Source organism: Paramormyrops kingsleyae, chromosome 11 (assembly GCF_048594095.1).
Source record: "Paramormyrops kingsleyae isolate MSU_618 chromosome 11, PKINGS_0.4, whole genome shotgun sequence".
Taxonomy (NCBI): domain Eukaryota; kingdom Metazoa; phylum Chordata; class Actinopteri; order Osteoglossiformes; family Mormyridae; genus Paramormyrops; species Paramormyrops kingsleyae.
This window is the reverse complement of record NC_132807.1, coordinates 7,208,704-7,225,680: the sequence shown is the minus strand read 5'-3', so window position 1 is coordinate 7,225,680 and position 16,977 is coordinate 7,208,704. Positions and strand designations below refer to the sequence as shown.

General features: G+C 42.8%; 1 protein-coding gene across 1 annotated transcript; it reads left to right on the top strand.

Annotated features, from left to right (window-relative positions):
- slc12a1 (solute carrier family 12 member 1) lies at positions 1 to 16,737 on the top strand. Its single transcript, XM_023814157.2, has 26 exons — positions 1 to 541; positions 1,781 to 1,903; positions 2,151 to 2,226; positions 3,339 to 3,434; positions 3,657 to 3,796; positions 4,552 to 4,662; positions 4,937 to 5,048; positions 5,406 to 5,533; positions 6,156 to 6,240; positions 8,198 to 8,349; positions 8,485 to 8,592; positions 8,819 to 8,942; positions 9,365 to 9,466; positions 9,793 to 9,948; positions 10,066 to 10,165; positions 10,351 to 10,462; positions 10,775 to 10,915; positions 11,117 to 11,223; positions 11,311 to 11,393; positions 11,744 to 11,860; positions 12,139 to 12,267; positions 14,213 to 14,324; positions 14,420 to 14,506; positions 14,604 to 14,739; positions 14,911 to 14,978; positions 15,715 to 16,737. The coding sequence occupies exons 1-26, from the start codon at positions 251 to 253 to the stop codon at positions 15,848 to 15,850; spliced, it is 3,132 nt and encodes a 1,043-aa protein (XP_023669925.2). The 5' UTR covers positions 1 to 250; the 3' UTR covers positions 15,851 to 16,737.
- The last annotated feature ends 240 nt before the right edge of the window (positions 16,738 to 16,977 follow it).

Here is a 16,977-nt window from a genome sequence, read left to right as displayed (position 1 = left end):
CAATAGGGTAGAGCCAATGGTCATACCCTATGAACAGCCCCAAGTATAAAAGTAGATGCTAAATTGCCGCTGTACACGAAGGGCTTGTGTTTTATAAGATTATTTGTTGGACACGTTGGCACTGATGTTTAAATAAGAAACAGCAACACAGGGTGATTTTTACTGGATGCATAACTGACTGGAGGATTTTAGTGTGTTGCATATTACCGACTGATCCTGACCGACTGAGGGTGTGAAGCACCAAGGTACGATGATGGAGGACTACTCTGCAGCTGGAAGCGAGAGGGTGAACCTGGGATACGATGCGTCCCTTGACGAGCCGCCACACTACGAGGAGTCGTCCTTCTCAGACTCGGCGGGGAACGGCTACATGGCCGGAGACAAGGGCAAAGCCAGGGAGGTTCGACACTCGGTCGTCAGTGCCTTTGGCCACAACACGCTGGACAGGGTGCCCAACATAGACTTCTACCGCAACCCGGGCAGTGTCAGCGGGCACCGTGCAATCCGGCCCTCCCTGCAGGAGCTTCACAGCGTCTTCCAGGTGAGTGTCCATCTGGCAGACACTATACAAAGGTGTGGAAGTTAATTCACCCCCAGCAGGAGAAGGATTGTTATTATTCTAGTGCAGTGTCTCCCAATCCGGTCCTCAGCCAGTCCATGTTTTTGCTCCATCCCAGTTCCCTGCCAGACAGTCCACATTTTTGCTCCCTCCCAGCTCTCTACTGGGACCAGAGAGGGAACAAAAACGTGGACTGTCTGCAGATCCCCGAGGATCAGATTGGGACTGTTCTAGTGCGTCAGGCCACAAATAAACATGTAAGTCTTCTACTTAGCCATAGCTTCAAAAACATAAAATTAACGATATCTGCTGTAGCTAGCTGTACGAATACCAGTGACAGCCTACAGTTAAAATTTAAAGCCTTTTAGTGGAGCGGGATTCCTCTTTCAAGGAAAATTGAAATGAATAGCACCAAGCAACAGAACCCATTCCAAGTCATTCAAGTCTCCATCAGCGCTTCGGATGTTCATATTCAATATAATGAAAAGCTCCACTTAAATCAATGAGAAACAACAATCAGAATATGACTCTGTGTCCTGCCTTTGTCAAGCAGGAGAAGCCTTCATAACGTAAAGCTCTTTGTACCGATTTTTGTGCAATGAGGGAGCAGGTTACTGTAGAAGAAGTATAAACCAAAGCTTCTATTCAATTATTGTTTGAGCAGGTCGGCAGGAGCAGAGAACATAAAGCATGCTGTGCCGTTTTTACTGTAGCAGCTTGTCAGACTGGGCCTCTCTGCTCCTACACCTTGACCGCTGGCACCCGTTAGCGCCAGGAGGTCTGGCATCTTCCAGTAACACGTCTTTGCACCGGTAATGAAGCGGAACAGGCAAGCCAGGCCGAACAGACGACACGCCGATCATCATCGGCCTGCCCGAAACGGGGGTCGCGCTCGGTGACGGACGCCGGCCAGGAAGCCATTTCGTCCGCATTTAGCTGGTGAAAAACGGCTCCTTTGAGCAAATGCATTGATCTGTTTGTCTTTAAATTGAGTAATTAATGGAAATGAGCTCAGAGAACTTAGAGAAAATCAGCAGGTCAGCTGTACTGTTGTGGGGAGGGGTAACACAGCCACAGCAGAAACATGTAATATGCCCAGTCTACAAACTGAACTCGATTCAGCACCTTCTCTTCTCTTCTCTTCTCTTCTCTTGTCTTATGTTAAGATTGAGCATTGCTTGGTGACATTGTTCGTTTATAATTCACCTTCTCCCCCCACAGAATGGTGGACCCATTAATGACGAGACAACTGGGAGTGATGGAACGCCGGTCGACCTGGAGTCGGTCTCACCGCCCGAGGACACAGGAGGATTAGTCAAATTTGGCTGGATCAAGGGTGTATTGGTGTGTGTGAGAATGTCCCCACCAAGAGCAGTTGCAGAGAGGTTCTAGTTATGAAAGTTTGAAGGCGCGGATGAAATCCCATTTAACTCTTACTGTATGTTTAAACCTTGAGGAATGTATCTGTGTGGCCCACTGTCATCTCCTTGGATGCTAAGAGTCTCTCAAATCAGGCACCACAGTATTTGACAGGACTATACCCCTGCCACGACCCCTGCCTTGATCCCTGCCTCGATCCCTGCCTTCCCAGGTACGATGCATGCTGAACATCTGGGGAGTGATGCTTTTCATCCGTCTTTCATGGGTGTTTGGTCAAGCTGGCATCGGTGAGTAGATGTATCTCCAGTCCCCATTAGACATGCTGGCCTGTCTGCTGTTTCTTTTGTGTTTTTTGTGTGTACATATTTATGTTATCAGATCACCAGAATGATACATTGACATAGGTTACACTGCATTTCATTTCATCCAAAAATGTGCAGAGTTCTAGCAACGTTTTTTGCTCCCTGGTTACTAAAACAAGTACAGTCACTAAAGTCGGTGCTACTCAGACCTAAACCCCGTTGATTAGGGAGGCTAACATGAAACGAAGGGGATTGTGTGACAATGTTAAGGAGCACCTGTGCCACTCGCCGAAGCCAACAGAGAGCTAATCATTACGTGTTCCCTCTGTCCTTCTGGTGAAAGTCAGTAACAGACATTGGGCATGTCAGTCAATGAGGCTGGAAATCACTGCTCGACTCCAAACTGGGCCTAGTGGAATATTACAAAGACCATTAGCCAACAATGCAGCTCATGCTATGGGGGGGGGGGGGGGGAGCCATTGCTTATGTGTGTCCCTTATTATTTTGGGCCTGACATACTGGAATTAGAGGTTTTATGATGCGTAACTAATGATGATTTAAAGTCATAAGCTCCAGGTGGGGAAAGAAAAACATACAAAAGATTCTTGAGTTAAGACGTGGCCTTAAGCCTTGCAGCTCAATTACTCTTTCAAGTGGGCAATTTGTGACTTATTGCTGCTTTATTTTGCCTTTTGAGGTGTTAAGGAGAGCTGCGGGCCATCGTTCTTTATAGCCAAGAAGAGCTCACTGTGCACCTATGCAATAGAAAGCATATTGCTTAATCCTTAGAGAGGTACAGCTCAATAAAGAGAATTAGAACCCCACACACAGGAGAGCAATGTATCACACCAGGGGCGGAGCCAGACCCTGAGGAAGGGGTGGTTGTTGGGGGGAGGGGGGCTACTTATTTACTGGGGGTGGGGGGGCTTGGCCACCCCTTAGATCTGCCCCTGTATCACACTGCTACGTGATGTACCTTTAAAGAGTTTAGTGATTTGAAATAGAATAGTAACTCACTGTCATTTGCATGAAGGGTTTCGGTTCTTAGTGTTGCGAGAACAGCCCAGCTGCTCTGACAGACAGCCTTTGCTTTCAAGGTCTAGGGATTGTCATCATCCTCCTGAGCCTCGTGGTGACCACTGTCACTGGTCTCTCCATGTCTGCGATCTGCACCAATGGCGTAGTTCGGGGAGGTAGGTAATCGTGGGGGTGGGGGGTAAACAGGAAATGCATGCATGATTATTCTTACGCATAGATAGATATTTATGAGGCTTAAAATTCAATTATGAACTTTGGTAGGTTACACTTACAATTTTGCTATCTCTGAGAATTTTCGGCCGTATTTCAAACAGTGTTTTGTTCATTTGATTCTGGATTCGCCTCTAGATACCCGTCTTTTTGCGTGTCTGTTTCAGGGGGTGCTTACTACCTGATCTCCCGTAGCCTGGGGCCCGAGTTTGGTGGCTCCATCGGCTTGATTTTTGCCTTCGCCAATGCAGTGGCTGTGGCCATGTATGTGGTGGGCTTTGCTGAGACAGTCGTGGATCTCCTTAAGGTATAGATGCATTTTTTTGCCACTGTATTATTATACTCTTGTTGTGACGTTTCTTTTTTTGTAATCTTGCGTTATTTCAAGTTAAAAATACACTGCTATCATATAATGGCAGTATATTTTATAAGAGCTGTCACGTAATATAATTAAACTATCATTACTTAAAAAATCCATCCATCCACCCATCTCCCAGAACGGCAGGGTTGGAATGAGCCCGGCACCAGTCCCTGGCAGGGTTCACCCTGCGTGACATGCGTGATGTATAGCATTACGAAAAATCTATTGCTATCTTAAACACTCAATGTGGAAATAAAACATTAAATAATAGCAAATCGTTTCACAAGAAAGTTAAACAAAATATGTAAAAACAAACAAACAAATAAAATGTAAAATCAGTTGCGAGTAAAATAGTTATTATCAGCTTTAGCAGGAAGCATTGCAAACACAACATAGCTTCACAGTCATGCAGTAATACTGCTGCCCCATGCTCTCCTTTTCTAGGGGTTTGGGGACAGAGCAAAGCAGCCAGCTTTGGGCTCTAAGCCAACCTCAAGTAGCAAACACATTGAGAACAACACACACACACACAGGCATGCGCTAAAATATTTCATTCACTGAGTCCTAACCAAAGGGGGGAAGGACAAGACATTTGTCTGAATTTAATTTGTAATGATTGTCTCGTGACCAACTCATTATTCAGCAAGGAAAATGGCAGTATCATTTGTCTTAATGATGTCATCCACCGTGATGCTTCATAGGACAGCAATGCCATCATGGTGGATGAGGTCAATGACATCAGAATTGTTGGCTGCATCACAGTGGTGCTGCTCCTGGGGATTTCATTGGCCGGAATGGAGTGGGAGGCCAAGGTGAGACCAAAATGAAATGCAAGCCTTGGTTTTTATTTCTGGTGGGACACCCCATTTACAAAGTGGGTAATTTGCATGTATGAGCAGACACCCCTCCCCCACTGAACCCCAGCAATGCCATGTGCCATATTTATGCCCCACCTTCCTGTTACATCACTTCCTGGATTTGCTCTTGAGTTTTCCGATACGCCCACTAGTTTTTTTCCCCTCACCTGATTTATAAACATGTTCTTCCCCATACTTTCCCCAATTAACTTATTATTTTTTACTTCAGGCTCAAATCATCCTGTTGATTATTTTGCTGTTGGCCATCGCAAATTTCTTCGTAGGAACAGTTATCCCTGCGACCAAGGAAAAGAAATCTAAAGGCTTTTTCAATTACCAAGGTGAGAGAAAGGTGAAGGTGTTCCACCAGCGACTCACACTGTACCTCCATGTGCTGCAGTAGGTCAACTGCACCGGATAATATATGATCATGATAATCATAATAATGATATAATTTACTGCAACCAGAACTGTGTGAGTTCTGTGCTCTTGTGCAACAATTAAACTCCACAGGATGTGAAATCAGGGGTGTCCTGAGAGAGGGGGGGGATTTAGGATGATTCTAAGGGCCCCTGAGTGACAGGAGTTCTAAAAATTATGGAACATAATTGGATTGGTCTGGGTAGGGGGGCCTTTAATGTGGCCCAAAATCTCTAGAGGTGCCCCGTGTGAAATAAACGTTTCCACCTGTATTGCAGCATCCATATTTGTGGAAAACTTCGTCCCCAATTTTCGAGACAAAGAGACCTTTTTCTCCGTATTTGCCATCTTCTTCCCTGCAGCCACAGGCATTCTGGCAGGTGCCAATATTTCTGGGGATCTGAAGGTAGGTGCCGGGGGTCAGGGACAACCCCAAAGTGCCGGAAGGGGGCACCTAGCTGTTGCTCTATGTCACTTCCCCTCAGGAAATCATTTCATAGAGCAGATTATTAAAAAATAAAACTGCAACCACTTTAAAAACACTGAGGAAAACAAAGCTTTGCCTTTATGTTCACAAACTGACTTCAATCATTTTCAGACCCAAATAATGAAGCTTCCTGGATCAGGATCTAGGTTTTAGTATCTTTGAGCAAAATATACAGCTGTAAAAAAAAGAAGCACAAATCAGCAACTCCCAAGAGGAATAGTACTGGCTTTACAACTAGCTAGATACAACGAAATTGGTACATTTTTAGACTTTGCATACAATGCCACCCTAAGAACACAAACTAAATGACTTTGCTCTATGGGGCACTAACACTCAGAAAACACTCACAAAAGTTTAACATTTATCTGTAAAACTGCCATGCTGTACATCATTTATTTAACAGAATTGAATTACCTAATGCTTATATTCAGAATGTCTTATTAAAATGTGTGATAGGTGATTCCAGACCATTCAGGGGAAAATGTTGCTATGATTTACGTGTCGTCCTACTTTAACACGTAATTGGATTTCTTTTGTTAAGAACCCCCAAGCTGCAATTCCACAGGGGACTCTGCTGGCTATTTTCATCACAGGAATGACGTATCTGTGTGTAGCCATTTGTGTGTGTAAGTAAACAATCCTGCATTTTCTTAAGGGCACATACCTTCGACCTCCAAAACTTTCGTTTCATCAAATTGTCACTCTTTGAGAATTATGAGTTATTTCATAGCTGCCCTTGCAGTCTCTACAAATTAATTAGGGATGCTTGGGGATGCTTAAATACACTGGTGTTTGAATATTAATTGAAATGGCACAAAAGCTTGCTTGAAAATCAATGCACATAATGGCTCACAGAATCCCTGGTCTAATCAAAAACCTGGCTTGATGCCGCTGTGAGTCTTTTGCAGCAAAGTCTAAAATCAATTGCCAGCTTCCACTTCCAAAGACCCATTGAGAAAACAGACTAGGACGAAAAAGCCTGCCTGTCACAACACATGCGTTCATGTTTCTCCTCAGAGCCTCCACACCACCTAGTGGAATGTTATTATATTAGTAGTGATTTTACACATCCAGATAAATGTGTATACCACATCATTTCTCAACCACAGTCCCTGAAATATACTAAGTATGGTATACATTCAGTCCATTCAGTTCTTAATCTCATATTATTGCAAATGACACTTTGACTTAGTATAACAGGAGAATCAGGTCTTTAGTTAATGGATTCAGTTTAACATGATTTTAAAGTCTTTACCATTTTTAATTCCAGGGATTAATTCAATAAATAGCTCAATGAGGCTTAATTAATTAAGAGCTCAGCATGCACTATGTCCTGCAAGGACTATAGTTGGAAAACACTGCTGTAATATCATAAATTTGACTGCATAATTTGCATATCAAATTAAATACCAAATCCATGGACTCAAATGCAGGACTATAAATGCAGTCCGAATTCATCTAAAAAGTATATGGCACCTGCTATATCATTCAATTGGCATATGAAATATGTCAAAATGTCCCTGCGGGGAAAACTGAAATTATGACTTTGATGGAGCACATCTGTGTGTCATGCTTGGCATGTGCTCCATTATCAAAGACAACAAAAAGCAGTAACATGTGGACTGCGCTAAAAGTGAACTGCGCTAAAAGTGATATCAGTGATACAAGGTGAAAGTCCATGGTCACATACCATGGCGGCGACTGACAAAACCAGAGTCCAATGTCATGTACCTGCAAAAAGCAACGTCAAAAAGCTCGGTATCCGGTTTCCCAAAACAGACAGTGAAGGATATAGACCAGGGGTGGCCAGTCTTATCCGCAAAGGGTCGGTGTGTATGCAGGTTTTTGGGGTAACCTTTAGGTCAGCTGTTCAAACCCAGGTGTGAGGACTCATCAGCCAATCAGTCCTCTAATTAGTAATATAATTAGGGAGTTGCCGTGAAAACCAGCACACACAACGGCCCTTTCTGGATAAGATTGGCCACCCCAGATATAGACAAATGTAATACAATCTGAAGCACCACCTGGTCCCCAAATCATGGAATTCTGGCAGTCCTACAATGATGTGAGATGTACTCCCACAGTACTGCCTGTCCAATATGCCATGTTAAATATTTCTTTAAGAAGGCATACTTTGCAGCCTGACTTGTTAGTCATCTATGTTACTGCATTCCATGCAGCCCTTTGTCAGTGAGCAGTTTGCCCGTCCCGTCCAGAATTGACCAGGTAGCCACATGCTTACTACCATCCTGGACCAGATGGTAAACTCGTGGTTGAATGTTCTAGATATATGTTGGATTCAAGTCACATTGCCTCCATAATTGAACGTGGTGTCTCAGAAACAAGGTGGTACTTCAAATTTTATGCTCAATCTGTGTTGAGCAGCCACGTCAACAAATTATATGAATCATTTTTATATCCACCTATTATGAATACAATGAGTCCTTCTAAAAGTTACCCAGAATTCCTCCCTTAGAACACCATACAAAACTGTGTTGGTGAATAGGGTTTGTGTAATTTTTATTTGGATTCATCACCCAATTAACAATGAGTGACCCTGTTGTCTTGTTACTTTCCTTTTAGCCTCTACAGTTGTGCGGGATGCAACTGGCAATGTCAACAGCACCTTCTCAGGGCCGATGAACTGCAACGGCTCAGTAGCCTGTGAATTCGGCTACAACTTTACATCCTGCAAAACAGAGCCCTGCAGATTCGGACTCATGAACAATTTCCAGGTAGCCAGACACATGCAACTTCAACATTTAAATGAAACTGGTGACTTGAAACAAGGATTCACGTCATGTTCGTATTACTTGGAATGAGAGGAACTCTCTGTGGTGCTGAGTCAGTCTGTGTCCCATTCCGCCCAGGTCATGACTATGGTGTCTGGCTTTGGCCCACTTATAACGGCAGGAACGTTCTCAGCTACTCTTTCATCAGCCCTTGCCTCTCTTGTTAGCGCCCCCAAAGTCTTCCAGGTAGGTGCTGTGACCTTTTCACACACTGACGTTCATTTGAACTGAGCTGTTCACTTCTAGGTTCTGGGGAACTCAGGACCTTTGAGTTTCAAATCACTGCACAAAATACAGCTTCAGCTATTTTTAAACGGATGAAGAATGCCTGGTTTTTTGAATATGGTTATTATTCTCTCAATTCTGTCATGAGTGCCATAAATGTAACCTTGAAAAAATTCTCCACTCATAGGCACTGTGCAAAGATAACATCTACACAGCGCTACATTTCTTCGCCAAGGGACATGGCAAAAACAACGAGCCCTTCCGTGGCTACGTCCTCACGTTTGCCATCGCCGTGGCATTCATTCTTATAGGTGACTATATCTGAAACTGAGCACTGGAAAAACCCAGCCTGACATCCAACACAAGTCACATTTCAACATAAAGTATAAGTCCACCCAGATTTTACATACAAGACAACATTTTGACATTTGATAACAAAACTGGTATCAAGGTACTCTACATGGCCTACATCAAAGTACTCTACTTTTGGAACTTTGTATATTGTTGTGTCCTGAAATTATGCACCTAATCTAAAATAGTTCAACCAATCTTCAATGACAAAACTGGGTAAAGTGTGGGGGGAAAAAACGAAATCCTAAAAAAACGAAACAAAAAAACTAAATCCCAATAATATATCGTTTCCCCCGTATGTGTCGGCGTAACTCAGAAACTCTCCAGCAGAAGGTTTTACCAGGATCCCCTTGACGTTTATGTTTTCATCTCTGTTTCTCAGCGGAGCTCAACGTAATCGCTCCCATCATTTCAAACTTCTTCCTAGCCTCTTATGCCCTCATCAACTTCTCCTGCTTCCACGCTTCCTATGCAAAGTCACCAGGTAATTCACTTCTTAATTCTTATGTGAGCTGTGCTAAGAAGAATGCAAAGCCTCATATTCAATAGTAGGGCTGAACTAAAATTATAGGTCCCAATACGGAGTCCTGATGTACTCCTCAATGAGATATAAAACAAATCACACGTCAGAAACGTGTTTTTCTGCGAAACAACCTGAGAGATACAACAGAACCTATTTCCAAGCAAGAGCCATTTTGCAGTTTCTTGTAAATTTGCGTTAGACAATGCATGGATTTTATTAAGGCACTCGTCATAATGCTCGAGTCTCCCGTCTGTACATGGTATAACTGGAGAGATTTGGTCTGGCAGGATGGAGACCGGCTTACAAATACTACAACATGTGGCTGTCTCTGCTGGGTGCCATATTGTGCTGCTCTGTGATGTTCGTCATCAACTGGTGGGCTGCGCTGCTGACCTATGGCATTGAGATCTTCCTGTACATCTATGTTACAGTGAAAAAGCCAGGTGACCGAAAAACACAGTCCTATGACATTGTCATTGTTAGCCTCCTGTTAGCTGGACCATGTGACCTTTCACAGAGCACCATTTCTTGTCTGTTTTCATTTCATTTTTGCCCTGCAGATGTGAACTGGGGTTCCTCGACACAGGCAGTGACATTTGTCAACGCTGTAAACAATGCTTTGACCTTATCTGGAGTGGACGACCACATCAAAAACTTCAGGTGCTGTGAAAAAAGATGGAGGCGTTCAGGAAAAAAAAGACGTTAAACTATTCTAAAGTTTTAATTGTTGAAGTTTCTTGAGCATGTGTTCATCACTGTGACCATTATTTAGAACTGGAAATGATGCATCATTTATTACAGTCATTTACAAGATGCAGGCACCTTTAATCTCCTGTTCCCCTCAGGCCCCAGTGCATCGTGCTGACTGGAGCCCCCAGGTCCCGCCCTGCGCTCCTTGACTTGGCCCACTCCATCACCAAGGGCTATGGGCTTTGTCTCACCTGCCAAGTGTTTGTGGTGAGGACACACTTTATAGTGTTGTAAACTTGAACTTGGATGGCATTCAGATGTTCATGGTCTTTGTAGAGGGTCAAACTTGAATTTTCTTCAGATAGATTAGAGATTTTATACACCAGCAGTTAAACCTCACCTGGTGACTTCATTCAGTCATTAATACGCGGCCTGCTTGAATACAGCCCATAACAAAGGGAATGACACACGAGTCAAACTGAAACCCCAAACACAAGTTGAAATTTACAATCAAATTACATTACACTCACGGAGCAAGACAGGGATGCCACTTTTGTGACACGGATTCAATTCAACCAGGGACCACGGTTAAAGATGCTCCAAGAGATGAATGCGGGAATAGAGCCTAACCAGGCATGGCTGAACACGAAAAAACGCAAAGCTTTCTACACAGCGGTAGCGAGCGATTCCTTCAGGGAAGGCGTGGAAAATCTCCTACAGGTAAGCGCATTCAGGACAACGTAAAGTTGATGACAGAGCAAGACAGTGTTACAGCTGATACGTTATCAGGATTTTAAATATCTAAATGCACCGTCCTCATACCATCATTACACTTTATGTGTAGAGTTTACCATGTTCAGCTGATTTGAACAACTAATTTGGGGACCATAAAGCACGTATCTATTGGTTATTGGTTAATAGGCATCTGGACTGGGTCGACTGAGGCCCAACACTATCGTGATTGGGTTTAAGAAAGACTGGAGGACTGCAACCAGAGAGGAAGTGCAGAACTACGTTGGCGTGCTGCAGTAAGTGCCTCCAGCTGTACTGCCATTAACACTGATGCTGAAGTGGGTCTGAGTCTTAATTGTCTGCTCTGGTCCTGTTTGTGGCAGCGATGCATTCGACTTCGAATACGGCCTTGTGATACTGAGAGTCAATCAGGGCCTGGACATTTCCTCCATCATCGAGGCAGAAGGTTGGTATGCAGTGCTAGACATGCATGGCCTGAAATGGGCGTAATCATCTGCAGAGCATTGATAACAATGTGGCACAATGACAATATAATTGATTAAAAGGCCATATAGCGCACCGTGCCTTCATTACATATATTGATGGTTTATGGTGGAATTTAAACTCTCCAGGTTTAAAATACACTGGAATCTTATCATCAAAGGAACCGATCCGAAGGCCGTTTACATATGACTTGATAAATGTTTTCCTTCCATATCAGGGTAGTAAATTTGAAGGCTGAAGCCAAGTTAAATACCATAGAGTCCGACCATTTTCAGCTGAGTGTAATTCGGTAGCATTTGTGTTGGGCTGCAGAGGAGATGGAGAGGTTGGCCCTAGAGCAGCAGGCTGTGGAGGCTGAGGAGTTTCAGCAGGCTGGAAAGGGCCCCTTCTGGTCCAGGAAAACATCTAAACAAATGCTAACACCACAAGGTACAACAATTCATTTATAGGCTTCTTGTACTGGTATTACCACAAACCGTACAATTGCACAAATACCATTACATTGAAGTTTTCTAATGAGAACGTGCAAAATGAGAAATGCACATTAAAAGGTCATTCTTGTCTATAACATTTAACGCAATTTATACGTTTTTGTTTATTGTTTATATTCATGACAGTTGTATTCAATTCTGTAGGTTAAAATCAGTGTGAAGTCAAAAAATCCATACTCCACTCCACTCCCTCCCCATCTCCCCCCACCCCTGCAGTGTCTGTGAATGGCCCACAAACTTCTCAGGTACCAAAAGTAAATCAGAGGTTAATGGAAGCAAGCACCCAGTTCCAGAAGAAACAAACCAAAGGCACAATTGATGTGTGGTGGCTCTTTGACGACGGAGGTAAAAGCCAGTTATGTCATTTATAGTCACAGTTAGGTTTATTGTATGTTGCATTTTATGACTTTTTTGCTTTCCTGGTTTGCATAAAAGCTTGGAAGATGGATGGGTTGCTGGATTACACACCTTCATCCTGGAATTTCAACATCACACAAGATTTATGTTATTTTTTTGCTAAGCATGCACCTTTCTTCATTTCTTTTTCTATTGGCCAGATCCAGGTGGTGTGATCTGTTCTCTTAGCTAAACACTGATCTTACGCCATACTCTGCATATGCAATCTGTTATCTGGTTAATAGTAATCTTGATATTAACTCATACACACTTCTGGAAATCAGCAACATCCAGCCAACTTCGTTATACAAAAAAGGCATATTGAAGTTAAAGATATACACTGATCAGCCATAACATTAAAGCCACTGAAGTGAATAACATTGATCACCTTGTTAAAATGGCACCTCTAAATGGTGCCATTACATGTTAGGAAAGTGAACAGTCAGTTCTTGAAGTTGATGTGTTGGAAGCAGGAAAAATAGCCAAGAGGAAGGTTCTGAGTGACTTTGACAAGGGCTAAATTGTGATGGCTAGACGACTGGGTCAGGGCATTTCCATAACGACAGGTCTTGTGGGGGTGTTCCCAGTATGCAGTGGTCAGCATTTAAGTACCTACCAAAAGCGGTCCAAGGAAGGGTGACTGCGGCGATGGGGTCATGGGTGCCCAAGGCTCATTGATGCGCATGGGGATCGAGGTTAGCCCGTCTGGTCTAGCTACTGTAGCACAAACAGCTGAAAAAGTTAATGCTGGCTATGATAGAAAGGTATAAGAACATACAGTCCATCGCATTTTGCTGTGTATGGGGGTGCGTAGCATGCTGACCCCTGTCCATCATCAAAAATGCCAACAATGGGCATGGGAGCGTCAGAACTCAACCATGAAGCAATGGAAGAAGGTGGCCTGGTCTGATGAGTCACGTTTTCTGTTATATCATGTGGAGGGCTCGATGCATATTTTCCACATTGGACCTACACAAGAGGTGGCACCAGGATGCACTATGGGAAGAAGGCAAGCCAGCAGAGGCAGTGTGATGCTCTGGGCAATGTTCTGCTGGGAATCCTTGGGTCCTGGCATTCATGTGGATGTTACTTTGACACACATCACCTAACACTGTTGCAGACCAAGTACATCCCTTCATGGCAATGGAAATCCTTGATGGCTGTGGCCTCTCTCAGCAGGATAATGCAACCTTCCACAATGCAAAGATTGTTCTGGAATGGTTTGAGGAACATGAAAAATAGTTCAAAGTGTTGACTTGGCCTCCAAATTCCCCAGATCTCAATCCAATCTAGCATCTGTGGGATGTGCTGGACAAACAAGTCTGATCCATGGAGCCCCCCACCTCGCAATTTATAAGACTTAAAGGATTTGCTGCTGTCTTGGTGTCAGATACCACAGGACACCTTCAGAGGTCTTGTGGAGTCCAGGCCTCGATGGGTCAGAGCTTGTTTTGGCAGCATGAGGAGGACCTACACAATATCAAGCAGGCAGCTTTAATGTTATGGTCGATCGGTGTATGTTTAAGACAGAAACAATTGTTGGTGACACAGATTATGTCATATTCAAATTTATTCTTATGCTTTTTGGAAACAAATGAAGCCTTTAGTGTCTAGGTTCAGTCCGTACATCAGGATACCATTAAAGAATATCATACAACTTGAGTCCCTGGTGCGTGAATATAGGTGAGAGGTGGGTGATGAATTGTTATCACCAAGTCCAAAGTCAATACTATGAGCACTGCAGAGTACTTCTGCTCAGCCAGTCAATTCCATGTCTTGGAGGATGTGTGACCACAGAAGCTGGAATCCTTGGTGGCCTCCTATTTTGTGTATTGATTTGACTGGCCCTGGCAATAATAATATGAAATAGTGATGAACACTCTCTCTACCCAAGGCCTGACTCTGCTCATCCCCTACATCCTAACCACACGCAAGAAGTGGAAGGACTGCAAGTTGAGGATCTTCATTGCGGGGCAGACTGACCGCATAGAGCAAGACTGGGCAGAGTATGTGGGGGGAAAACCCAATGAATGCATAAAAACAAAGGGCATCATGTTTGTAAGAAAATGTGTAGTTAGCAGGATTTCTGTTTGTTGCATAGGATGGAGGGCCTTCTTAAACAATTCAGGATCAAATACATAAACATCAGCGTCATCACTGACATCGCCTCCAAGCCAAGCTCTGAGAGGTAAAAAAACTTTTGGCTCACATAATCAGGTTTAATACAATAAGCTTTTCTCACTCCGATCCAATTTGATGCAACTATATGCATCTACTTTTCTCAGCTGGAAAAACTTTGAGGACATGATTGAGCCTTTCCGCCTTCGCGATGGCACCAAGGAGACAGCCATTTCTGACGCACAGAAGAAGGAGAACTCGTGGAAGATCACAGATGCCGAGCTGGAAATGCATGAGGAGAAGGTAACTCAAGTTCTCAGTAGCTGAAGAAAGATTAGAAAATCTTTATTGCCACACAGATTTAGATTCAGGCCAGCAAAGAGCAAAGACAAAGGAAACAGCAAATACCTAAAATAGACACTTCACTGCATTCTTTAATCAAGACATAAACAGTGGGTACTTTTCCCTACACAGACATACCTGCAAGTTCGCCTGAATGAACTGCTGCAAGAGAATTCAAGGGCAGCCAACCTTATCATTGTGTAAGTACACAGGACTCATACAGCCTCTGGATTTTAATTATTCCAAGAATTATGTACATTTAATTAGCATGTACCTACAGAAAATCAATAATAATCATATTCGTTCATATCTATATAGGCCATAGTGCATGTTTGTATGCCCGGTGATGGACTGGCATTTTTACAGTAATGCTATCATGGAAAGTACAGTTGACCCTTCCACATACAGTAGAAGGGCTTAGGGACGCTGGCCCTCTGCGTTCTGGAAAAACTGCATAAAATAAAGTAAAGCGGAAAAATGTGAGAAAATGCGAGATACAAAGACCACTGTGAGATCACTGTGAGATATTCCGTGAGAGGCTGCCGTAAACACACTTGACGTCCTCCAAACCAGCACTGTACATATATTTTATGCATTTATGGCTTATAAAACCGCGATGGGGAAGGTCATGATGCAGAAGGGTCAACTGTATTTCCAAAATCAGTTTGGCCCTAATGGCAAGCTTGAAGCATGCAGGATCATGTTATATGACATGAAGGCCTGCAAATTGCTACAATGTTTATATCATGCAATTAAAATGTATCAATCCCCCGGTTAATGCTCCGTTGCGCCTAAGGCTGACCTGGATTGAATTGCGGTCTTTTTGTGCATTTTTAGACCTGTACATTTTAGGCTTAAATTACATTGAGTATGTTCAGTAGTCTGTAGTGTGCAGCTACCATATCAACCCTTACATGCACCGTACCTTTCTTGCAGGAGCACGCCTATAGCTCGGAAAGGCACCATCTCTGACCACCTCTATATGGCTTGGCTGGATGTCCTAACCAAAAATCTCCCACCAGTCTTGCTTATCAGAGGAAACCATAAGAGTGTGCTAACCTTCTACTCTTAAGTGGCCCCCTCATGGCCAAACACCACAACAGCTTCAGTAATGTAACATCCAATGTGGAAAATGGTTACATGTGTAGCTCTTTCTGCTGCCCTCTAGTGGAAATACCCATTTAATATCATATTCAACTGCATTTAGTCCATGTACTGTCTTTGCAGGATGAAGATGTTGAAAATATTGTATAAATGTTATGAATTTACATTAAATTAAAGGATTTAACACAGGATAAAAGGTTAGTTTGACATATCACAAGCCTCACATCTTGTACATTATTTAAACAACATATAAGCTTTTTCATATTTGCTACATTGCTGAAATAAACATATTTTACAGTACAGTGCCCCATTTAAATTGAACTTGACGTAAATACATATTAATGAGTCAATGAGTCAAATGAGTCAATCATGCATTCTTAATGCTATTGAGAGATAAATCTCTTGGTCTCCGTGATTACCCAGTTAGTACAATGTATGGATGGAGGCAGAGGCGGTACACAGCCAAAAATTTTTATAGTGGTTGCAAAGTAGAGTTAAGGGAGATTTTGTATGCAGTTTGAAAGCTCTGGTTCATCTGTTGATGGCAATGACACTATCTGTAAGGTGCGAGACATGCGAAACAGTAGCCCATGATGCTGAATAGCCCTACCCAGTCATTTCGGTTTGAGCAGAATCTGTTATTTAAGAAATATGATATTATACACTTACATACATGTTTCATCTAAAACCTAATGGGGTTGTAAACTTTGCACACATATTTTTAAATCATCTTAATTTATTGCTGTATTGTTCTTTCTATGGACTTCAGTTTAAGTTGCGCTTAAATCATTTTTAGGCACTTAGTTTGCAAATAAAAGCACTTTTCATGCTGCAATTAAATTTCATGTACTTTGTTGCTGTGTGTGGTAAAATGTATTGTTTTTTAAAATGCAAGTGAAATATTTACTAAGTGTTTGATTTTGGCATACAATGTGTTCATTTTCAAGTTCTACAGAAACACTGCATTGGTGTCTTTTAATTATCTAATGAAAAAAAGCATAAAGTTGATATAAAATGCGGAATAAGCAGTCAACTCAAATGGATTGATGGATGGATGACAGACATAACCTGTAGCTAGAAACAGGCTTATACTAA